Genomic DNA, 25,215 nt, shown 5'->3' with positions numbered 1-25,215 from the left:
CTCCTGAGAAGGGCACTGTAAATGCTGATCTTATTACAATTCTAGATAATATTCCTTGTACTCCTTTTCTCTTCTATATGTCTAAGATCTCCTTGTAATTGTTTTCTCATGAATAGAAAATTTGGCAGGGAATCTGTGTGGAACTGTATGAACAATTATGTTAGCTAATTTATGGGAAGCAGGCACCCAGGTACTTCTAAAACTTCACTAATGCCCACCTGCATCGTTGGTCACCTAAATAAGTTAGAGACAGATTTCCAAAGGCATTTCATAGTTATCTGCCTTCCTGATGCTCTTCGCTTGCTTATCAAGGCATCAAGGTTAACAAGATATGAAGTTATCTGGTAAACTATTCTGAACAAGAGTGTTTTTGAACTTTCAAGAACTAATATGTTGAATTTTGGATCAAATCTCACCATTTTTATTCAGTCTGTTCTCAGGAAAGTCTTCGAAATAAGCAGGAGTCTTGCCTCTGTATACTATAGTACAGTACAGTAATGAGGGCTGTATTTGGTGTTTCACATTAAGTTCTCTTTTCATAAGCTGATAAATTCTCTGGACAGTCCTTCAGAGCATACCTTACAGATGATTAAAGTAGGTAGGAACATAGGCCTAAAAGAGGCCCCTCAAGCCATTGAATTCTATCCCCTGTATTTGGAAGTAACCCTTTATCCAGGCACTTCACAGCTGGGTCAGACAGGGTGACCTTTGGCATAGGTACAGAGCAAGGGTTAAATTTGTAGTGAAGTACCTTAACTTCTGTGCTACAATTTAGGGCTGTATGAAACTTCGATCCCTGATTCAATTTGGCGGAGATTCGGCTTGATTCAGCCGAATCTCCTAATCCGAATCAAAGCAGAGGACCCGTTAATTTCTCCAAATTAAATTGGAACCCTTTGAATTGATTCGGAGAGATTCAGCAATTTGGACATAGACATGGCATTAAATGTTTTTTCTACATACCTCAAGGTAGCAGGCGGCTAGTGAATGCTGTGATGTTGGGGCACATGGAGTATCCCACAGGAGTGTGGGGGGCTCCCCAGTGTGCTCAGCAGCAGGCTCAGAAGTAGACCAGAAGCACTTCCAGGTGCAGTGGAACAAGTCCACTTCTGGGTCCACCCGGGGAGCATGCAGGACCTCCCCTCCGTGCCCCCCTGGCTCAATGACTGGTGCCTCCTGGGCCTGGGGGGGGGAGGCGGGGGCACCCGGGGTTCACCTGCAGCCAATTGCCGAGATGGGAGGGCATGGGTGGGGGCCCTGCGCGCTCCCTGGTCCACTTCTGGGTTTGCCGTTGAATATGTGGTGGCCCCTCCCACACTCCCATGGGACGCTCTATCTGCCTCAGCATCACAGCATTCACAAGCCGTGCTGCTACCTCGAGGTATGTAGAAAAAAACATTTAAAGCTGTGTCTATGTTTGAATCGTGATTCTCTAAATCAGCATCGAATCTTCAGATTTGGATTCAGCTGAATCAAATAAGGGACAGTGATCTGAATCAACTAATTGAATCACTGTGCCTGATTCGGGCCGAATCTGAATCCGAATTGAATAGGGCCCGCTTCACACACCCCTACTACAATCCCACTCATTTAGCATAGTAGTTAACTCTTATAAAACCCTGCAACAATATTTGACAACTTTGGTAAAAAAGATTACAGGAAGTTTGGCCCACTGATTCATTTTAGTAACTGAGACTATAGTGAAAACTGAAAAAGTGTAAGAAATAATCCACCCTGGGAGGTTCTCTGAAAACTATGGTTTGGGTTCAGGGTATAAAACTACAGGTTCCAATTTTAAATTTCAAAAGTTATATACGAGCAACTAATTGTGGCCTGTTTTGACATTAATTATTTATTATTTTAAGGGATAGCTTGGTTTTAGTACTGTTGTTTTTTTCAGTCTTTTTGATCCCATGACTAGCCTCCCCTCCACAACTTCCCTGCTGTCACACAGACAACCTCCCTTGTGGTCCTCTTGCAGGCATGCTTTAGACCAGTGGTTCTCAACTGGGGTGCCATAAGACCCTTCAAGTCATACTGCGGCACAAGTGCCACTGTGGCCAAGTGGGACTGCCCGGCATGCCTTCTGAAAAGCCAGATTGGGAAGTAGCTGCAGATGAAGCACTTGTTCTTCACATAGCCCTTCTCAGTCTGCCTCACATGCTTCTCATGAAAACAGAGGGACACCAGGCACATGGGACTGTCCTGTACCCCTCTGTTTCCAGGATGAGCTTGTGGGGTTGGACAAGGAAGGGCTGTGGCAAGAGGGCTTGCTCTAGCTGCAACCCCTCGCACTGCCTGGCCAGAGGAACCAGGATCAACTGTGTCATAACCCAATGATTTTTAGTGCCTCGGCACATTGGAATTTTCCCGCCACATGGAGCTTTCTTTGCACGGTGGATTTCTCAGCTGCAGAGAGAAAACCCCGGTGCAAAAGAGTTCCCGCCACACGTATGCAAATTAGCGTCCCACTATTGGTCAATTCTAAATTATTCCTACGTGGCGGCTAGCAATTGGCTCGCTAGCCGTATAAAGGGTTAGAGCAGTTTCCACCCAAGTTGGAGGACTCCACAACCATCTCGTGGGGAACTCTAAGTGTGCTGTGGAGCCTAGCAAACTCCGCGTGTGTCTTGGAGGAGGACATAGGGGCCTGATCAGCTTCTAACTACTCCCCGTCATAGTGGAAAATTTGACATACCCCCGTGTTGAGCGTGTGGAGTCATACATCGATGACTCATCTTGGTTCGGTTCGACAAGAGATCTCACTTCTGTTTGTTTGTGCGCAACTGTAACTCAAGCAAGTTTCCTTCCTGCACTGTGACCATTGGCAGTGTAAGTAAAGCTTTTGTTATACAACCAATACGCTTCTGTGCCTAACTCTACTCCGTTGTGAAAAAACCCCACCTGACGGTCTGGGCTACTGGCCATAGCCTTAGACCGCCCTCGGCTCCCACAAACTGAAGCACTACTTTGTGCCTTCTGGCTGGAGGAGCCAGGTGCAGAGATCCCCAGGGCATACAAGACCACCTTCCTCCCCCCCTGCCTCCTCCAGGAGCACAGGGGAGTTTTGCCCAGGGCATGAAACACATTAGCTATGCCTCTGCTTCTTCCTGCTTTAGGTTTATCAGATAACCCAACATAGACAGAAGCATGCAGAGTTGAGAACCACTGAAGTAAATTGAGGCAGCATAACAGTTATTCTCAACCAGGGAATGTGGTCTAAATGTGACACTGCCTAGTGTTATGGGGGTGTTTGTGGGTGGCTGGTCCACTGCCCATATCTGCCTTTGTACCCCATGTTTGGGACTTCTGTAGCTCTCTAATTAAAAGCCACTGGTCTAGTGGATAAGAGTTGCCTCAGGATAGAGGACTTCAAGGCAAAAACTGGGAGTTGACTGCCTTGAGGCAACTGTGTACAAATGAACAGCTGTCCTGAGAAGAAACTCCCCATCTCCCCCGGTGCAACTGCCTTGGAGTGGGACCAGGGTCAAGTTTCCTGGTTTAGGACAGATTTGTCTGTTCATCATGTCATTTGAGCTTCTCTTTTCTTGGAACAACTGGAGTTTTCCCATGATATCCCATTATGATGTGCATGACCTGAGAGAAATCAGTGCATTTGCTGACCGCTGTCTTAACTGCACTTACTAAGTTGAGCTTTCTGCATTTAGCAATAACTTTCTGATCTCTTCACAGAGGTCCTACAGCTTTCATAGGGCTTTAGCTGTGTCCTGTGTAGTGTGGTGACTTTGCTCTTTTGTTTTTCTCTAATGGAATCCTCCCTTTAAAGAAAGCTCTTTAAGGGAATCTTCCCTTTAAGGGAAGTTCTATTATTGTTGATATTTTAGATAAATTTTATGCTCTCTAACAGCATATGAATTTTGAGAGTCTCGTGTAGGTTTACTGTGTGGTTATTGTTACTGCTCTAAGTTCTTGACTTGAAACTGGATAATTTGTGTTCTATCAGTTTGGTGGGTGAGGCTGGGGGAAACTTGGTTTTGTTAGTTTTGAGCCCCATGCAATTGTTTTGATTAGCTCTTTGATTTAAACAGCAAAAATATAGCTTGGTCAGAGATTAGGTTGGTGGGGTCGAGTTTCCCATAGCTGTTGATGACAATGTTTACATATCCTGTACTTCTTAGAAGGAAGACCCACTCATTCAGTAAGATAATCTTGACAATTTTGGGAGCTTGCTGATCTCTGAAATATGAAACATTTTTCTATAGAGATAATTAGTAAGGCTTTAATCCTGTGAATACAGGTGAGCTTAACGTCAGCTGAATTCAGTGAGACTATTCATGTGACTTTTTTGGCATGATGACAGAGCAGGAAAGGCATTTTGCTCTGACTCTGGAAGTGTAAGTTTGAGCCCTGCTCTTGACTCATGCCAAAAGCTGGTTCCAGTTGACCCAGCTGTAAATGGTTACTTGGTTTCTTGGGCTGAGAAATCAAAGGAGGCTGAATGTGACACTAGCCTCATCACTCCTTGTAGTAGGTGTCTTTTGTGGCCAAAACACTCCTTGGCTCCTGGCTACAGAAACTGATGAACATTAACAACAGTAGACCAATGGGTTTTTGGCTCAGGTGGACCTTTGACCTTGATTCATATGCTTAAAGTTAAATATATGTTGAAGTGCTTGCACTTAAGGCCTTAGGATATTATTGTTTACTTGGTAGTATACAGGCCTGGGAAGCACTCTAAATCCCAGCTCTGATAAACAAATCATCTAATTCATGTTCCTCAGTTTTTCTACATAAAACATTGACAGTGTTCACAGGGGTGCTACAAAGCTGAATCAATGAAATGTATTTCTTTTGAAACCCTGCCATGACATGGGGATGGATTCAGTTACTTAACAGAACTTCCCACCTCTTAAAAACTGCTCTTTTTTCAGCCCTGCACTGAACTTCAAGTTAGGGATGTAGCTCAGCCTCTACTCCTTTACTTAAGGGATGGAGTACCTGGGAGGGTTGTCACTTCTGGGCTGGTATTATGAATTCACAATGATTGAGCCCTTCTTGCTAGTAGCTACTGCTCTTACTGAGGCCCCCGCTACGTGTTACAGGTATTGTGCAATTAATTGTTTAATTGAGCAGTTACCTTAAGACCAGCAGAGTAGCTATTACACCATAAAAAGCTCCAACCAGCTATGACATTAGACCTCAAACATGTGTACTAATTTTATAGCTGGTTGCTACTGAGCTTTCCTTTTTATGCATAGCAGGGTCTCCCCTGTAGCTAGTTGCCCTGTCAGTTGATGGGGTTCTCAGCTGCAGAGGTGCACAGTGCCCAGTGTGAAAAACCCAGAGCTGGGCAATCATGACAGGCATAATCTCCTGGCCTCAGGGGTGTGTGAAACCCCTGGGTCTGGGGGAGTCAAAGCTGCCACAATCCTCCAGGCCTTTGGGTTTCATGTACCAACACACCTATAGGTTGGGAGATGACCTCCTCAGCAGCTCAGTGGCTGAGAGAGATCTTGGAGTCATAGATGACTCGAAGATGAACATGAGCCAGAAGTGTAATGAGGCCGTCAACAAGGCCAGTTGCACCTTGTGTATTAGCAGATGCATGACCAACAGATCAAGGGAGGTGATGCTCCCCTTCTATGTGACACTGGTCAGGTCGCAGTTGGAGTACTGTGTCCAGTTTTGGGCACCACACTTCAAGAGGGACATGCAGAATCTGGAGAGGGTTCAGAGGAGGGCCACTCACATGATTAGTGGCCTCCGTGAAAGACCCTACAAGGGGAGGTTGAGAGAGCTGGATCTCTTCAGCCTTCATAAGAGGCATCTGAGGGGAGACCTTGTAGCCACCTATAAGTTTATCAAGGGAGGACACCAGGGAATTCATGAAGCGCTATTTACCAGAGTGCCCCAGGGAGTAACTAGGAATATGGGTGCAAACTAGTGGAGAGTAGATTTAGGTTAGATATTAGGAAGACATTTTTTACAGTAAGGGTGGCCAGAATCTGGAATGGGCTTCCAAGAAAGGTAGTATTATCACCTAACTTGGAGGTCTTCAATATGAGGCTTGATAGTCACCTGGCTGGGGTCATCTGACCTCAGTCCTCTTTCCTGCCAGGGGCAGGGGGTTGGACATGATGCTCCATTGTGGTCCCTTCCGACTCTACAATCTATGAATCAACCCCTGAGTCTTGGAGACTGTGGCTGCTGTTGTCCCCCAGTGCTGGGGGTGCATGAGACATCCCCCATGGCTTGGAGCCCCTAACCTGAGGGGGATCCCAGTTCTGGGAGCTTGCTTCTTGCCAGTGCAGGGAGAGCCTGGGATCAGGCTCCACCTTCACTGGCAATAAGGTTTGATGGGATCTAATGCTCAATCCCACAATCATGCTTCCTGCCATGCGTGTGTGGCATGGCAGGAGGTGCAAATGTGTGGATCATGCATTAGATGCCATTGCACCTTTACCTGTATGTCTAACAGGGGCCTGAGATGTAAGGCAAATTCTAGGAGCAGTGTTGTCCCTCTGGGTGATTTCAGTGATAGAGCTGTGCGTCACCACTTTTAATGAAATTAATAATAAGAAAAAACATTCCACAGAGAGGTACATTTTAAAACAAATGTTGAGGACTTTGGAAGAATGATAGTTAAGGATTTTATAAAAAGAAAATCAAGGGGGGTGTGGGGGTCAAGTTACACTCTAGATTCCATACAGAATGGAAAACAGCAAACTTTGCTAAGGAAAGTCAACAAGGGAGAACACCATAGAGACAAATCAAAAAGGGACAAGATACCATTTTATAAATAAAAAATGTTATGGATGAATCATACTGCCATAAGCCATTATTTCATTTGGAAGTAAGCAGTTATACATGACCCAGTCAGAGTGGTAGCACATGGTATGGACCAGAATTAACACCCCCCCCCCCCCCCCCCCGATTTGAGATATAATCTATGGAACTCAGCTTGGGAGATGCCTATGCCCTGTATTTTTTCCAACAGTTTTTAGCACCTGCAGCTCCCATTGACTTCTGCTGGGTATCACTCTTTGCCTCTGAAAATTGGGACATATTGGGACATATTGGTCCCAAACCAAAAACTGAGGAATGCAAATTTGTGGACACTTTTGAAAAACAGTGGCACTTTTGAAAGCATTTCTCTTTCCTCTTGTGAATACATAGTTTTTCTTAGTTCTCCCACATCTTCTATACACAGACTAATTACAACTACTCACTATTCCTAACTTGTATTTTATATACTGATATTCCTTCCATGTCTTGCATGGAAGGACTTACAATGTAAAATATACATGTATATATGGTTCACATTTCTTTTAGAAAAAGCTAAAGTAAAGATGAATCTGAACGTATATATGGAGTTTTTCATTATTCAAAATCAACAGTGTTTGTAGGCTAGTTTATACCTGGTGATTTGGTTCCTAATCTTTAAGGTTAGGGACAAAAATTACACATAACTAGTATAAGTGTTCAGAAACTGGTTCAAATCTGTAGCACAACAGAAGTTCAGTGCACATAAACCACTTTCAAACTGTCTGAACTGTTTTAAGATAAACTGGGATGGATTTTATATCAGATTTAACTGATTTAGGTTAAATGAGTTTATTGAACTTCTGTCCCAGAGCCCCTCCAGATTCAAGTTAACTCACAGACCCCCAGCATCCCAGAGAACTTTGCACCTCCCCTGCAGACTGCCACAATTGCAGAGTGGGTGGGTTAGCCTTGACCTAAGCTGGCTGCTCCAGTGAACAGGGAAGTGTGCTCTACCACCCCCCGGCTTCTGGCCTGGGCCACTGCAGGCATCTAGATGTATTTCTGGAATCAAAAGTGAATGTCTGTTCACTTGCTTATTGGTCCAATCTGCACAACTTGGACTAACCTGCAAAGATTCAATCGATTCAGTCTTGGGCTTTTTGGCTGTCTGTACTTAGCCTAAGTGTGTAGCATGGAGACAAACCCTCATAAGACACATGAGCCAGAGCAGAGTAGACATCAAATGATGTGGGATTCGTTCATTAAAAAATAACTAATTAGGGGTGCACCAATTAGAGAATTTTTGGGCTGATACTGATGCCTAATTTTTAAGGAGCCATATTGGCTGATACCGGCTGATTCTGATATGCAGCCGGGCAGCTTGGAGACCCATGTCAGGGTAGGGCAGGGTGTAGGATGGAGCTGCGAGTGGCTCATTTGGGGGGCTGTGCTCAGGGCAGGCAGCAGTGGTGCTGGGAGGAGGGTACAGGGGGTGGGGTTGCAGTCACCCCAACATTCACTGTACCCACTCTGTAGCCCCCTCCCAGTGCTGCTGCCATGCACCCTGAGTGCAGCACACTCTGAGCACAGCACAGCCTGGCCCAGCCCCCGCTAGGAAGAGCCTGGCGCAGCCCCCAGCCTCAGCCCACAGGGGCAGCCTGCTCTTGCCCCGTGTGTAGATCTGGGGGCACGTGCCCCCCATGTTCTCCTGGGGTGTGCGCAGGGGTGGGAGCTTCCTCCCTCCGTGCCCCCCCGTTGAGCCACTTGTGGCTCTGTCCTTAGCCCCACCCCACCCTGACTGAGCAGCACCTGCCCAGCCCCATTCTCTCCCTCACTGTGGGAGCCTCGATCTGCCCCTCTTTTCCCCCACAACAGACTTACCAGCCAGATGCTGGTCTCTAAGCTGCTGGGCTGTGCTGCTGGCCCCATGCATGCTGTGGCTGTGCGCATGCACGGGACATTTATTGGTCACATTATCAGCTTCATCAGCCAAAAAAAGCCGATTTCTGATGCTTTCAATTTTCCCTATATCGGTGCTGATCTGATATGGGACTGAGGTATTGGTGCACCTCTGTAACTAATATTACTAATAGGTTGATATTCAGGATTGTTTGTACATGGTACACTAACAACTGATCTGCTGGATCAGATCTTTGGACACTCAAATCTTTTTTTTTCTTCTGTCAGTAGCCAATACTGTGAAGGAAGGTATAGTTTCCTATCCCTTCTAAAGTGCATGTCAGGTTTACTGTGGTTTGCCATGCATGAGGGAGATAACAAGCCAACCTGAACCCAGTAGCAGAGATCTGTTTATACTCAGAGGAAAGAGACTTGATTCTTCCCAGCTTTGTGTTACGCTTACAGCAAGAAAAATGGAGGCTTGAAATCCTTGAGGGATTTGGGGTGGTTTTTGTTTATAATGGGAGAACATTTGAAGGCAATATGTGCCTGGGGCTAAGAAAACATTCTTTTAAGAAGCTGTGCACTGCTGTGTACAGAAACCTGATGCTGCTGTTATGGTTGAAACGGTAAAACTGGAATTATCATTGACCTATGTGAAAACAGGTCAACTTTGACTCAGTGAGCTCTCTGTAGAACAATAGCTGACGCTGGTGCAAAGAAATGACTCTTCAGGAGTTCTTTGTTACACCAAGAGGCACAGAGCTTCTACAGAAAATTTGGTTAAGATAAGCAGTTTCTGTACTCCAACAGGATTCATTTCACTGCATACAGCCAGAGTGATCAGGTTTTATATGGAGAGAGTGGGCAGGCCTTTGGGGATGAATTTTGTCTCTGAATTAGGGTTCAGGATTTGCCCTCCAGGCTGTGGCTTCTCTGTGCCTTTCGTCTGTGTTGTGCTGTCAGAGAACCTGTAATAGCTCCTTTAACCTGCTTCTCCTGGCCGTCTCCACGCTAGCTTATGGAGACCTGATAGAGACACCCTTTTGCAGCCTCTGATGGATGGACAGATCTTTCTGTACAGCTGCTCCACTTCATAGCCCATCACATGTGTTTAAACAGGACAGTGGGCCTTGTGCACATGAGGGTGAAACTGATGTGACGGGCTAGCTGGCAGTGATCTAGCCCAGGGGTTTTGAAAGGGCAAAAGATGATTGGAGGACTTGGGATTCCCTTTCCTCACCAATCAGGCCCAGAGATTCACCCCTCATGTCCCCTGATTGGCCCCGTGGGTCACCTGGAGGGGGATAAAAGGGGCAGCACACGTGACTCCGGGGGAGACCAGCGAGGGACTATGAGGAAGGAGCTTCAAAGAGCTAGCAAGAGCTGGGCCAGCAGGACGGGAGCAGTTGCCCCAGAAGAGCCTGAAGGAGCAGGACCTGCAGGCAGCAGTTGGACCCTCAGCAGCACGGCGGGTGGCCGGCAGGAGAGGCTTCCTGCTGGGCTCCAGGATCCCCTACGAGAGGCTGTGGCCAGCAGGAGGATCTGAGCAGCGACCTGAGGGGGTCCCAGCTCTGCTTCCAGCTCCTCCAATCAGAGACCAGGCAGCTTGACGTGAGGCTGGGGCTCCACGAAGGTCAAGACCCCTTGCAGTTTGGAGCAGTGCCAGCACTGGTGGCTGTTTGGCAGCGTTCCTGCCTACCACATGGGAGATCTGAGTTCAAGTCCCAGTTTTGGTGACTTGGGGTGAGTGAGCTAACATGGAGAAATTCCTCTTGCCATTGCCATTCCTCTTGAAAGGAGCCATTGTGTTTTCCACCTTTCTCCCCCTCCAGGTACCCAGGCCCTATATTTCTTTGTCCTTTGACATTTTGTATTTTGTGCCTTTTTATATTTCCCCAACCAATATTGTTTGCTCTGCTGTTTGTGTTTTATATTTTGTTAACCCTGTCTTTTGCCAATGATTGTAAGTGTCTAACCTTTGTTGAATCCTGCCCTGCCCCCTTGGGACATTGTAGTGTCCACTATACCCCCTGATTATGCCTGTTATGTTCCCAGTATTGTTCCCTCATTAAAAGGTATATGGTTAAGTCCCCAGTGGTGGTCTGGCTCTGCTCTATAGGGGGAGGAGAGCCCCTACACCTCCCACAGTGCTTGTGCACCTGCTTTGATCCCTTCAATTGGAGAGGGGGTACATTTTGGAGTACTGCCCAGGTTACACTTAAATTTACCTGGAGCTGGGAACTGAAGAGTGAAATGACTGTCAGGGAGTAATCTAGCACAATGTTTAAAATGAAGCCGGTGGCCAGCTTGAAGCTTAAATCCTCCAGGCTAATGTGAGGAAGGTTGTCAAGAGGGCGACACTGTTTATCCTGGGTTTATGAGGGTTTCTGATTAGGCAGTTTTTTCTTTCTTTCCTTTTCCTTCTTTCTTTGCAATAATGAACTAAACGTTATCCGTTCAAATACCTCGGCATGACTCGAAGTCCGATGTCAGTTATTACTTTGTAAATCTATTTTACCTTGCCTGGCGTCTTGGATGAAGTTCCACTGATTCTTGCTGGTTTAAAGTGTATCGGCACATTGTGCTTTCTAATCGTGTGTGTGTTTTGGATTAAGAAAAGAGAAGATTTGTTCCTGTGTAGAACACACTGGAGAGTTTTCAGATAGTCTGCGGTATAAATACCTTTGGCATTTGGCACAAGAAAGCGAGATTGCTAGGGTTCATGTAAAATCTTGGCAACTTTTTAGTTTGTTAGGCAGTTGTGACCATTCCTATTTTGGAGTGAAAAGTGACCTAGAATATAAAGTATGGCTAGTAGAGAGAGTGAAGCATAGAAGTAATTTTAGTTTCATATCTTCTGTTGTAAGGATAAAATCTAAAAATTGGATTAATTAAAAATATAAAGTAAGATTCTAATGACATTGGCTTTAGTTCATGGGTTCATTTGAGCTAAGCTCAGTATAGGAGATCCAGTGAGAGAAAGATGATATTAAGCCCCCTGGTACTGGCCAATGTCTGTGAGAAGTAGGGTGGATAGGTACTAGGTGTAATTTAGGAAGCTACAATATAGCTTTGCATTAAACCATTTCCTAATTGCTGAGAGAGTGAGACTTAGCTGTCCTGTACCAACAGAATCCTTAACTGCCTCGTTAGAGATGTGGTACGGGGCCAGAGGCGAGGCCATATTCTGGCAGGTCATTCTCAGGAGATGGGTTGTTTCTATTTTTGTCTAACGTTTCTTTTAAATGTGTTTATTCATCTGGCTGAAAAAAAAATCTGTTTTTTTCCAGAGAATCTTTGGGCTGGAAGCAGGCAGATCTGTTAGTAAATGTTGTTTTGTTTTAAATAAGCAAATTATAGAATAAGAAAATGGATGGTTCACTTAAGTGTCCTTCACTTAATGTATTCAAGCACTAGCTGAGTAGTGTGAATTCAATTCTTTTGAGAAAGGGAGGTAGATAGACATATGTTTTTAGAAGAAAGTCTGTCCTTTAATTTAGATTTAATAAAGATATAGTTGAAATAATTTAAGGGCACATTTTTTAAGCATGAAATGTTTGCAAAGCTTGCATAAATATGTTTTTGATCATTATGAATGAAAACTTTCTAGTAAATCTACATTACAAACAAATTTGGCAGCTTTAATTTTGAAACTATTCCAAGAATCTGATATGATGGTGACCTAATGAAGAACACTTGGGGCAGTTTATAAGCTCAGTCTTGGATCAGTTTACACTTACAAATTGCATAGTTTTCTCTTCACAGTATTATACTGTAGATCAGAGTGATTAATTGTTAATCCCAATTAAGATAATCACATCAGTTTCAATAACATCCACTTCATATTCATTTTACACAATTAATCCTGTGGATTAAACGTGAATTGATTGAACAGATCAGCAGACATGAAAAAGTCTTCTGTAGAGATAACACACTAGTGTTGCACAATTATTATGTTGCTTATATGACACTAGCTAAAACGCAGCAGTTGCTTTCAAATATGAAAGCACAGAAACTTAATGAAAATGATAATTCCCTTTAAAATGCCCTCAATAGCCCCCATAGGGTTATTTTCATCACCCCAAAAAAACAGAAAGATATGTGATTCTGATGTTCATTTTCATCAAGCTTTTTGGAATTAAAAAAGTTTGTACTTTTCCCATGAACACAACTTGGGAAATATTTGAATGTGAGTTCTTCTGACATTAATTGAAACAGTATACAAACCATTTAAAAATCATGGCTCGCACCTCCGAAGATCAGAAGGCAGACTATTCCAACTTTTCTCTGAGCCTAACCTGTATAAAATGAACTATTCCAAACAGGCAATTTTAGCACACCTTTAACTCTCCTATGAAATATGAACTTTCATTTCTACCTATGGGAATTTTTACGATCTTTTCTGCTATGCCTGATGAAGGGTGTTTCTGCCTGAAAGCTTGCAATTAAAGATTTTTTTTTTTTGCAAAAATCTAGTTGGTCTGATAAAAGATATCACCTCTACTATGAATTCTGTTTTCTTTTGCCTCTAGATCAATATGGCCCCAACCTGGATACTTGTGTGTGTGTAGCTGATGGCAATTATACAAAGAGATTAGAATGAAATAATTTATTTGTGCAACATTTTGAATGTGTGAAAATCTATTATTTTTTTAAAACTAAAAGATTCTAAATATATTTACTTCACCAAATAATAGAACACTATTTTTGCAACTCTCATATATCATTTGAATATTTTGTACATAGGGAATATTCATTGTACAACTTGGATGCTCATTGTTAATTTTCCAGCTTCATCTTGCAGCCGTAGGACAGGAGTAAAAAATGAGGGTCAGATGGGCAAGCAGAAGGGAAGAGAGTCAAGATAGTAATATAATATGAAATGTTTGGCAGCCTTCCCAGCTAGGGAGAGCATACATTTTTGTGTGCAATAAATGTTGACATTTCAATCAAAATTATCACACACGTTTTGGCAGAGGAGTACAAGGGAGTTAAAAAGTCACATCACAACCTAAATCCATGGTTGATATTTCTATAAAATAAACTCATAACTTTGGGGATATATTTTGAAGGGTTTGGCTCCTGCTCTTTGCTTTCTTGAGGCTACAGTAGTGCTTAAAATGGGGGGTGGGGTTGAGAAGACAGTCAAAAAGAGGGTAAGGCCATCCTTCCCACAAACACTCAGGCTTTCTCATCTACCCAAAGAACACCGTGCGCTATTTCATGCCCACTCACACCTGCACCTTGAGGCTGCTGCAGGCTTTTTCCTGCCAAAGCCTGTAAGAATTCTCCTAGACTTCCTGGACCCTTATAGCAACCCCTCTGCTTAATTATATAATTCTCAAGCTCTTGCCTGCTCGCACAACCCTCCCAAGTTCAGCTTTTCCCACGCTGCATCACAAGTGTCCATGAAATCACCTGCCATTGTCACTGGTGAGAAATGTTATTTGTTCAGAAAACTAGTTGTTGCAATCAACTAGGGCCCTATATCATTATAGTTTCTAGCTTAGTAGAGTGATGAGTTATGGAAAGACATAATATGCTGAGTTTTGACATTCAATTAAGTGTTTTATCTATTTATATATATTAAATGGCTAAAAAATGCTTCTTTATTCTATTTCATAGGATCCTTCAAACCAAAAATGTGGAAGAAAGAAAACTGTGTCCTTCAGCAGCATGCCATCAGAGAAGAAGATAAGCAGTGCTAGTGACTGTATCAGCTTTATGCAGGCTGGCTGTGAACTGAAGAAAGTTCGTCCAAATTCCCGGATTTATAATCGTTTTTTCACTTTAGACCCTGACTTGCAAGCTCTTCGGTGGGAACCTTCCAAGAAAGATCTTGACAAAGCTAAGCTTGATATCTCTGCTATAAAAGAGATCAGACCAGGGAAAAACACTGAAACGTTCAGGAACAATGGACTTGCAGACCAGATTTCTGAGGACTGTGCTCTCTCTATAATTCATGGGGAGAACTATGAATCTCTAGACCTGGTTGCCAATTCAGCTGATGTGGCCAATATTTGGGTGTCAGGTTTGCGTTACTTGGTTTCACGTAGCAAACAACCTCTGGATTTGATGGAAAGCAGCCATAATACCCCTCGGTTTGTGTGGTTAAAAACTGTATTTGATACTGCAGATGTTGATGGCAATGGTATAATGTTGGAAGATACATCTGTAGAGTTAATAAAACAGCTTAATCCCACTCTAAAGGAATCAAAGATCCGGTTAAAATTTAAGGAAATCCAGAGAAGTAAAGAAAAACTCACAACTCGAGTAACTAAAGAGGAATTTTGTGAAGCATTCAGTGAACTTTGCACAAGACCTGAGGTGTATTTCTTACTAGTGCAGATATCAAAAAACAAGGAATATTTAGATGCCAATGACCTCATGCTGTTTTTAGAAGCTGAGCAAGGAGTAACACATATCACAGAAGAAATGTGTCTAGATATTATCCGCAGATATGAGCTTTCTCAGGAAGGACGGTTGAAAGGATTTCTTGCTATTGATGGATTTACTCAGTATTTGTTATCCCCAGAATGTGACATTTTTGACCCTGAACACAAAAAAGTTGTCCAAGACATGACCCAGCCTTTATCACATTACTATATCAATGCATCTCACAATACATATCTAATAGAAGACCAGCTCAGAGGACCTGCTGATATTAATGGTTATGTTAGGGCTTTAAAGATGAGCTGTAGAAGTATTGAACTTGATGTTTGTGATGGTCCAGATAATGAGCCCATCATCTGTAATCATAATAACATGACATCACCACTTGCCTTTCGAAGTGTTATTGAAGTAATAAACAAACTAGCTTTCATTTCTTCAGAATACCCTCTCATTCTCTGCTTGGGTAATCACTGTTCAGTACAACAACAGAAGGTAATGGTTCAACACATGAAGAGGATATTTGGAAACAAATTGTACACAGAAGCACCTTCACCATCAGAAACCTACCTCCCATCACCAGAGAAACTGAAAATGAAGATCATTGTGAAAGGGAAGAAGCTTCCCCCTGATGAGGATATATTAGAAGGAGAAGTAACTGATGAAGATGAAGAGGCTGAAATATCTCGAAGGATGTCTGAAGACTACAGTAGTGCACCAAGGTTGATCTGGCTCTGCAGGGAACTCTCTGATTTGGTATCCTTGTGCAAATCTGTCCGGTACAAAGATTTTGAGACATCTATGAAAAGTCAAAATTATTGGGAAATCTGCTCTTTTAGCGAGGCAGAAGCCAACAGAGTTGCAAATGAGTATCCAGAAGACTTTGTCAATTACAACAAAAAGCTTTTATCGAGGGTATATCCAAGTGCTATGAGGATAGATTCCAGTAACTTAAATCCTCAGGATTTTTGGAATTGTGGTTGCCAGATTGTGACAATGAACTACCAGACACCAGGACCCATGATGGATCTACATACTGGCTGGTTTCTCCAGAATGGAGGATGTGGATATGTCCTTAGACCTTCTGTTATGCGTGATGAAGTGTCTTATTTCAGTGCAAATACAAAGGGCATTCTTCCAGGGGTCTCTCCCCAAGTTCTACACGTGAAAATTATCAGTGGACAGAACTTTCCAAAACCCAAGGGAGCTTGTGCAAAAGGGGATGTCATAGACCCATATGTTTGCATAGAAATACATGGAATTCCGGCAGACTGTACTGAACAAAGAACTAAAACTGTTCAGCAAAACAGTGATAATCCTATTTTTGATGAAAGTTTTGAGTTCCAAATAAATCTGCCAGAACTCGCTATGATCCGTTTTGTTGTTTTGGACGATGACTATATTGGTGATGAGTTTATAGGTCAGTATACTATACCACTTGAATGTTTACAGCCAGGATATCGGCATATACCCTTGCGCTCTTTTGTTGGAGATATCATGGAACATGTTACACTTTTTGTTCACATTGCAATAACTAATCGAAGCGGAGGAGGAAAGGCACAAAAGCGTAGCCTGTCCGTGAGAATAGGAAAAAAAGCAAGAGAGTATACCATGCTGAGGAACACAGGCCTTAAGACTATTGATGACATCTTTAAACTAGCAGTGCATCCATTACGAGAAGCGACTGACATGAGGGAAAATATGCAGGTAAGAGAATTTTACTTCAAAATTGCTTTGTTCTGAACACTTGCAGCATTGTGATCTTAGTGTAATGCCTTTAAAGTAAATGGATATGCTTCTGTATCTTACTTGCCTAGTTAACGCAGCATCTAACCCTTGGGCTAGGGACAGAAGTTACACATAAACCACTTTAAGTGATCAGAAACTGGTTTAAACCTGTAACAGAACAAAAGTTCAGTGCACAGAAACCAGTTTCAAAATAGCCAAATGTTTAAGATAAACCTGGTTGAATATAGTATCAGACTTAACTGATTTGGGTCAAACAGGTTTATGGAACTTCTGTCCCAGACCCCTTCCTAGTTTAAGTTAAATCAGAGTCCCCCAGCATCCCAGCATGTTTTTCAGCCCTGGGTGAGGCTGTCTGTTCCAGAGAGCAGGGCTGACCCCAAGCCTCTCCTCTCTAGCTGGAACTCCAGCTGGCTGAGAAGGAGGTGGAGACTGCAGGCACAGCAGTGTCTGCTTGCTGCTCAAGCAGGGATCCCTTCCTTCCTCTCCTCTCCCACAGCATGGACCTCAGTGGCATGGACCCCAGCTGGCATCTGTTCATGGTCACACCACCTCCATTTTAGCTAATGCTGAGAGGTGTCTATGTGTGTGTGTCCCCAATTTTACTGGAACAAAGGCAGACAGAGCAGTGTCTGCTTAGGGCTTTTTGAACCTAATCAATAGGTCAGCTGGTAATGTCTCTCCATTCTTCCTTAAAAATGCTTTGCAAAAAGCTGTTTAGGAAGGGCTTGAACTAATGAGAGAGACTTTGTTTTCTTGATGGGCTGATAAACTTTTTGTTTTGATAAGCTCCTTGCTGGCTTGCTGTCAGTGTTTAACAGGGGACAGAGAGAGGTGTGAAAAATGACTTGGTTTGCAATTAATGTTATCCCTGTCATTTTGCTGCAGACAAGATGAAGAAGTAAGGAGAGGGAGATTGAAAAGCTCTGTATCATCAACAGTTGCATTCAGTCCATACAAGCAGTCCTCCTTCCACCCCCCCCCCCCTTTTGCCTCAGAGTGCTAGCGGTAGGGGGGAGGGGGTGGGATCTGGCCACACTCCTGCCCCTTGATCAGTGAGCAACAGTTTGGTGAGGGCTGCTTCCCCCTCCCCCCCCAGGCATTCCTAGGCTGGGGACTGTACAGGCTGGGGTGTGGGTTTAAACCCCTCCATAATCATAACATCCTGCCGGGGCCTGGGCACGCCCCCCTCTCTGTCAGCTCAGCACTGTGGAATGGAGGGAGGTCTCACTCTAGCATTTCCCAGTTTCTAGCCTGAGCCCCTGCAGGCATGTACCTGTATGTCCTGAATCAAAAGTGATGTGTATCCACTTTAGGGTTACCATATTTCCAGATATAAAAAAGAGGACACCTGTCACTGAGGGGTGGGGGGGAGGGAGAAATATGATGGTGGAGGGGCAGTGACATGCCCATTGCCCTGCCTCTGCCCATTCTGTTGCCTCTCACTGACAAGCCACATGCCCTCCTCCCCCCCAGCCCTGCTGCTGCCCCTTACTCTGGACCCATTGATCCCAGCCCTGCTGGTGCCCCTCACTCCAAAACAGTAGTACCCTGCTCTGTACCCCTTGCTGATGCCCCTCACTCCTGACCCGCAGACCCCCCGCAGCCCTGCCAGTGCCCTGCACACCCAACCCATAGTCACGCATCCTATCCCTCACTCCCGACCCACAGCCCCCTGCCACCTGGGCCTGCTGATGTCCCTCACTCCCTACCCACAGCCCCTGCCCCCCAGCCCTGTCAGTGTCCCTCATTCTTGACCTGCAGATCCCTGCCCCGCCAGCCCTGCTGCCCAAGCAGCTCCTGCATTGTACACGTGTCCCTCCCCTTCTCTCTCTCTCTCCCATTTGCTGGAGCCTGCGCGGGGAGCACATGACCCAATAGCCAATCACCTTGCCTGCTGCTCCCAGCGCCAAGCAGCCTGCCCAGGAGAGCAGAAAACCCGGACATTTCCTTTTATTTTAAAAACCTGCCCAGATGCAGCACAGGGGGTCAAAAAAGAGGACACGTCCAGGAAAACCCAGACATATGATGACTCTAATCCATTTGCAAATTAGTTTAATCTCTGTAGGTTAGACTAACCTGCAAAGTTGGAATCAATTCAGGCTTGGGCTTTTTGAATGTCTGTCCCTAGCCTTAGTATTTAAAAGATAAAGGATCTAGCAGCTAAAGCTTTATGTTTACAGAAGCTAATTAATCTATAAATGTTAGGCTTAGATCTGTTTTTTCAAGTATATAGAAACAGTCTAGTTTCTTTAGCTATTTGGGAGATTACATTTAAGGACTAGAGTGAGATTACAACCAGCCACCCTCCTTTTATTTAGAGAACATCAATTAATCTTTGTTTTGCTAGTTAGTAAAAATATTTTATTAATATCCCCAGTGTTTGTGAAGAAACACCTTAGTGGGTTATGTCATTAAGGTCTTATCTACACCAGATATATCTACTAAGGAAATTATGGTCTTATCTAGAACTCCTTGCCCCCTCACATGCATGTTTCAGACCTTTACAGGTACACCAGATACCATTTGGAATTGAGTTTGCTTTCAGCTAAGTATTGGTTTAGTTTGAACTGGTTTACTGCTAGTGGACAATTCTAGCAAGTGTTACAATAAAACAGTTTAGATACTCTTCCTGGTACTGCATTCATAATGTTCCGGGGGTTTTTTGTTTTGCTTTTTTTGTTTGTTTGAAAATTCCCAGAATTTGCTGCTGTTTGACATGTTAGGAACTGGTAGGATAAGTACCCAGCATACATTACAATGGAACAAACTTTGGTTAGTGCTGTATATATTGGAGTGAACTGCACTAGTTCAGTATAGGAGCCACCCTGGCTGACTGCACTCTGTGCTTTGGTTGACATAGTTTCACTTGTACGGTTGGGAACCATTTGGTTAATTCTTGTGTGCTTCCAAAGAAAAACATAAGTGCATAACATTAAGCAATGAGACTTAAATATATATATATTTGAATGGACAATAACTATCTCTCTGGTGAAACTAAGAAAACTGTACATTTATTCTTGAGAAATGGGGGAAGCACATTTTATATTACCTCAATGACCCTGCTATTCTGGACAGGGTCTAAAGTAAATTAAATTGGCAGCTGGAAAAGTTTACAAAATGATTTAAGTTTTAAATCATTCTCAGAGGAATATCTTAGGCATATTTTTAAGAATGGGAAACTTCCCAGCTTTTCCTTTCCTGCAGACCTTGGAAGTAACTAGTTTGAACCTTTGACTCCATTTTCTGTTCCCTTTCCTTCTGTAACAATAAATATTAGATTAAAACAGTGTATATGAAGTAGCATAGGAAGAAAAAATATCTATAAATACGACCCAAAGATTGCTTTAGCATTTGTTGAAAGACTAAATTTCAGCACAAGATATTGTTCTCAAGGATGTTCTGTAGAACAAATAGTGAACAGATTTTGTCCTTTTAATCTTTATAAAAATATCTTGGCTTAATAAAAGAGCCTCTGATAATTTGTTGGAATTTTTCCGATGATTGGCAGGCAAAGAAAATGTAGGGTGGGTCACATTTGTGTGTTTTTATTGCTACAGGGTTCTCTTACCATGACTTTGTACATGCTGGTAATTTTATGACAAGGGAGAGGGTAAATAATGAAGACATATCAGTCACCATCCACTGTTTTTGCTGAAATCCTAGTGTGTTGGTTTAGTTTGACCTGTATATCTTTTATGGATTTTTCTTACATATGACTTATGAAGGGGAAAAAAATGTTTGTGCCCCTCCTTTTCTTTTAACTCTTTTCTGATATGAAATGCCATCCCAAAAAACAATTAATTATTTCCTGCTTGCTTTCCCAGGAGAAATAACAGGTTTTTCTTACTTCTTTCTATTGAACAACACCCAGATGACTGGAGCATTTGTACAACAATAGAAGTGATTGAAATCTGAGAAATGGGGGGAAGAGTTTTTTTGATGAAACTGTTTAAAGTGTGGGGAGTGGGAAGAGAAGGAGAAATCTAGCCAGTGAAAAGCAGCTGCAAAACTGGCAAATGGGCTGCCTGTGAATCCACAGATGGGAAAGGTCTGGGGAAAAGAGGATGAAGCTGGGTATCTCTACATGTGTATGTCCATGCCTCAGCAATCCATGGTCGCTGGAACATCCCATTGGTGTGGTAGGCAGCCCTCAAGATATTTTAATTAGGTCTCACGGACAAACTGATGGTAGGCCTGGATGAAGGAGCATACAACTGCAGAGGGGCAGAATCTGAGTATTTGGCCTTATGGGGTGTGTGTGTGTGTGTGTGTGTGTGTGAAGGGGGTGGGGGTGGATTTTCTTTTACTAATATTTAACTCAAACTACTTAGACAAATTAGGACAAAGGGATTTTCTTGTCCTTGGACAAGTTAGATAAAATTACAGAAGGGTATATTTTATTTCTTGAATTTCTTAATTAAAAAAAAGATGCAGAAAAACAAAATGTCCTGCCTTTATAATGATCTGGCATCTTTAAGCAGTTGAAGACCCAGCCCCATTTTTTTTACCTTGCTCATGCAGGTTACCCCTTAAATCTTCCCCATTTCTTGTCCTCAGAAGCATCACATTGTAAATGTGTTAATTACACTCCTGTGACCTGGCAAGCTTATACTTAAAATCCTCCAGCTGTGATCAAAGCCCTGCAAACCTATGGGCAGGTTTGAGTATGTATATGTGATACAGAAGCAAAGAGAAGTAAACAGACATCTGTGTCTTGCTTATCATTACATTTGGGTTTATAGAAGTAACAGTCACTGCAAAACTATTTTTCCCACTCCACAGAATTCCATAGTGTCTATTAAAGAGCTTTGTGGACTCCCTCCGATTGCCAGTCTGAAGCAGTGCATCCTAACTTTGTCCTCACGGCTTATAAACAGTGACAACACACCGTCCGTCACTCTCTGTATGAAAGATACGTTTCCTTACTTGGAACCTCTGGGCACCACGCCTGATGTACAGAAAAAAGTTCTAGCTGCATATGATCTGGTACGTTCTTTTATATCTATGAGTCTTTCTTTTCTTCTTCTGTTACTTTGTTTTGGATAGACTTTAAAAATGTGGCACCTGAGTTCATGCCTGCATTGCTTTGTGAGTAGCACCTTTGAAGTCAGTGTGGCTATTTCTACAAGCATCTAAATAATTATCTATATCTATATCTATATCTAGACATATATATATATATATATATAAATAAAACCATTATTTATACATATAATATATCCACATATATAGAATTTTTCATAATCAAGATATATATATGATAATATGGAAATCTAATACATATTATATATGTAGATAGATAGATATTCATAATTAGCACTCACACATGCTAATTTTGAAAATTGATTGATATATATATTTTAAACAGTTGTAGCTAGCAAGGTTTGGAGCTAAAAAAAAGTAACAGCTACACAACTTGACCAGAGGCACAGTGCTGTTATCATTCAAAAGCAATCTTACTTCTTTGATGCTGTTTGCTGACTTCCAGGCAGTAGAGGGTGAGATCATTAGAAAGGAAAGAAGCCTGAGAAATACAGTGAACTAGACATGAGAGGTTCAGTTCCCATTGCCTGTGGTCAGTTATTACAAGTAACGTCAACTGGTGAACTTAACGTTCTTGCCAAAACAAATAAATGTTGCTCCTCAGAGGAGTGTGAAAAAGTTGGAAGGGAAGTTTTTTAAAATGCCCAATGTTCATATATAATGAGGGATTGGAGTGGTGTTACTATAAATTGGTATTTCTGTATACATTAAGGGCCATGTTAAAATCATTCCAGTTAAAACAACAGTTTGGCCATGTTTTATAAATTTTATTTATTATTGGGACAAAATATGAACTGTAAGTGTATAATTTATAATGCCCATAACCTAGAATTGTGACTCGCACATTTTACTACCATGTGTAACAAAATACTGGGTTATTAGAGTACCTCCCTTTTTGCTTCCCTTCCCTGGCAAATAGCCTACATTGATTGATAACATATATTTTTGGTGAACTCTGACTTAAATATTGTATTTTGTTCCATGAGAATAAAACCCAAACTCGTTATATTATTTTACAGCTGTTTGAGTGAAAACGTTGCTGGTTATGGCCTTATGCCTATAAATCAGGGCTGTCCAACTGGCAGATTGGGGTCTATGTGTAGCCTGTGAGGGATTAAGTTGTGGTCCCTGGGCTCCCACTCAGCCACTGCTCCCCCATCCCTCTGGCTACAACAGCAGCTGGAGTCTCTGGCTCCTCTGGCTTCTGTTGCCTTCCCCTGTCTAAGGGGACAGTGTGGCATAGTCTGCAACATGAAGAATGAGGTTGAGGACATGCGGGTGTGCAGACCAGCAGTATGGTGTGGTTTGGGGGTGGTGGGGAGAAGGGCACCCGCATGGGCGCATGGTGCAACAGGTTGTATCCATGTAGCATGCTGCCCAGGGGGCCCACGGGTTGTCCTGGTGTGGCTCTGAGGATGCCCCCCTACTGGAGCAGCCTGCAAGACATGTGACCCCTACTGGCAAAGCTGTTTGGCATCTGGCCCCTGGCTTTTTAGAAGTTCGACAGCCCTGCTGTAACTAATACAATGACAGTCATTTCTAATACAGGATGCCTCCAGAAATGTTAGAGGTTGCAAGATAGACTGAACCACAGATACTATATGCTGCATGCTTTTTTTTGTCTCATTTGTTTTTATTCTAATATGTTTTCCAAGATAAACAAAATGTATCTTTTGAGGTCTGGGATGATTTACAATTTAATTTTTTTTGTATTATTTTAAATCTCCAATGATGTTTGAATTTTTTCCAAAAAAAAGTTTAGTACTGAATAGAAGTTAATTAAATTTAAGTAATAAAACTCTAGCCATGAAACTATAAGCCTGAGGATTTGGAAATCCAGTTGGCCTCTGTAGTAACTGAAGTCATTATTTTGGAGACTTAGCTTTTCTGATAGAGCTGCTGTCCTGAAGATCAGATTGCCATATAAATAAGAGCCATTTCCCTTTGGAAACCTAATGAAGGTTTTTTCCCCTGGAATTGATATGTAGTATCTCATCTTCATAACTATACTCTGAAGAATACATGTGAGTTTTTAGGAATTCCTTATAGTGTGGAAATGGTCTTTCAAATGATATATGTGAAATGCCTCTCTGCAATTTAGACAAAATATTTGTATAACTTTTTTCATACAGAGCTTTTAGGTTTTGCTGTGGTGCAGGCATGTGTAACTCTAAGGATATATGCAGACATTTGCCGCACCTGATCTATGATCACACAGTTTACTTTAAGCCACATGATCGTAGATTGGGAGCAGCTTGTATACATGTTCAGCAGTGCTGGGAACCATGCCAGCAACTTGATATAAGTAAATTGGGATGGGGAGGGTCAGGTGGGATGAGGGTGTGCAGGGCTAGTGGGTTTCTAGGTGGGTCCAGAAGACATTTGGTGGGATAAAGAGGGAATAGTGGGCCTACAGGGGAAAATTGTCTGTCCAGGGGTGGAGGGGTTGCGTAGTGCAAAAAATCGTCCGGTCAGGGTCAGGGGAGTAGAAAATGCTCAGCCCCAGAACTGTGCTCCAAATGTGTGCAGATGCTCAATGATCAGGCTAACCCCATTCCCAGTCTTAGTTCACCTCCTCAGGCTATCTGCATAGATCAGCATTTAGATTGACCTAACCCTAGTTAGGTCAATCGACATATAATGTCTGCATGTACCTTAAGTGAAGACACCACCAGAGATTGAAATCTGCACAGCAAAGAAAAAGGGCTCTTTCTGTGCTTGTGTCAGGAGTGAATTTGACCCATAATCATAACTAGTGGGTCCATGGGGCTGGGAAAGTGTTGTTCTTGTGGGCTCTTTTGGACAAATATATATTACAAAGTCACCTGACATTGCAGGAGACTGGACTTGGTGGTCTAAGAAGTCATTTGCAGTCCTATATTTGTACTCGGTTTTAACATGCTAAACTATTACTCATTTCTAAAAAGAGAAAGTATGTGTCAAATATTTTCTATTTATGTTATAAACCTGTTTTTTTTTAGATAGTGACCACCTGCAGAATATTGACAGCTGTCATGATTAAAAAGTAATCCTTATATCTCAACTTGAATATTTGAAAATGTAACATATAGGGCTATCCTTTCAAGTGTCTGAACACAGATTATTGATATAAAATGTGACCTTTCCTTTTTATGGTGTTTGTAATAACTGTTTAAACCATTTCTTGTTTTTTTTTTTAATATGGAAGTGGTTGTTTTCCTGTAATAGAAGTTTCTTAAGAATATGTCAGCCCACATGACAGTCTGGTTAAACTGGCACACAGTGTATGTTTATGCCAGCAATAGGGAGTTTAAGCTAGAAAGCATCAGTGAACTCTGAATTTAATTAAGATATGCAAAGAACATGTGTGGATAAGGAAAGAGATAAGGAGACTAACAGAGCAGAAAGGACAGTCTCTTTTGTTGT

At 42.6% G+C, this 25,215-nt stretch overlaps 1 protein-coding gene across 1 annotated transcript in view; it reads left to right on the top strand.

The window, feature by feature from the left end:
• The window catches only part of PLCL1 (phospholipase C like 1 (inactive)), a 140,988-nt gene that overhangs the window by 95,427 nt on the left and 20,346 nt on the right, over positions 1-25,215 (top strand). The window contains exons 2-3 of the mRNA XM_059727223.1: positions 14,254-16,725; positions 21,550-21,753. Of these exons, the coding sequence (XP_059583206.1) occupies positions 14,305-16,725; positions 21,550-21,753 (2,625 nt within the window). The 5' untranslated portion in view covers positions 14,254-14,304. The remainder of the gene's footprint in view (positions 1-14,253; positions 16,726-21,549; positions 21,754-25,215) is intronic.

This window comes from Alligator mississippiensis, chromosome 4, assembly GCF_030867095.1.
Source record: "Alligator mississippiensis isolate rAllMis1 chromosome 4, rAllMis1, whole genome shotgun sequence".
Classification (NCBI taxonomy): Eukaryota; Metazoa; Chordata; order Crocodylia; family Alligatoridae; genus Alligator; species Alligator mississippiensis.
Note: the sequence above shows the minus strand (reverse complement) of the source record. Positions and strands in the feature narration are given on the sequence as shown.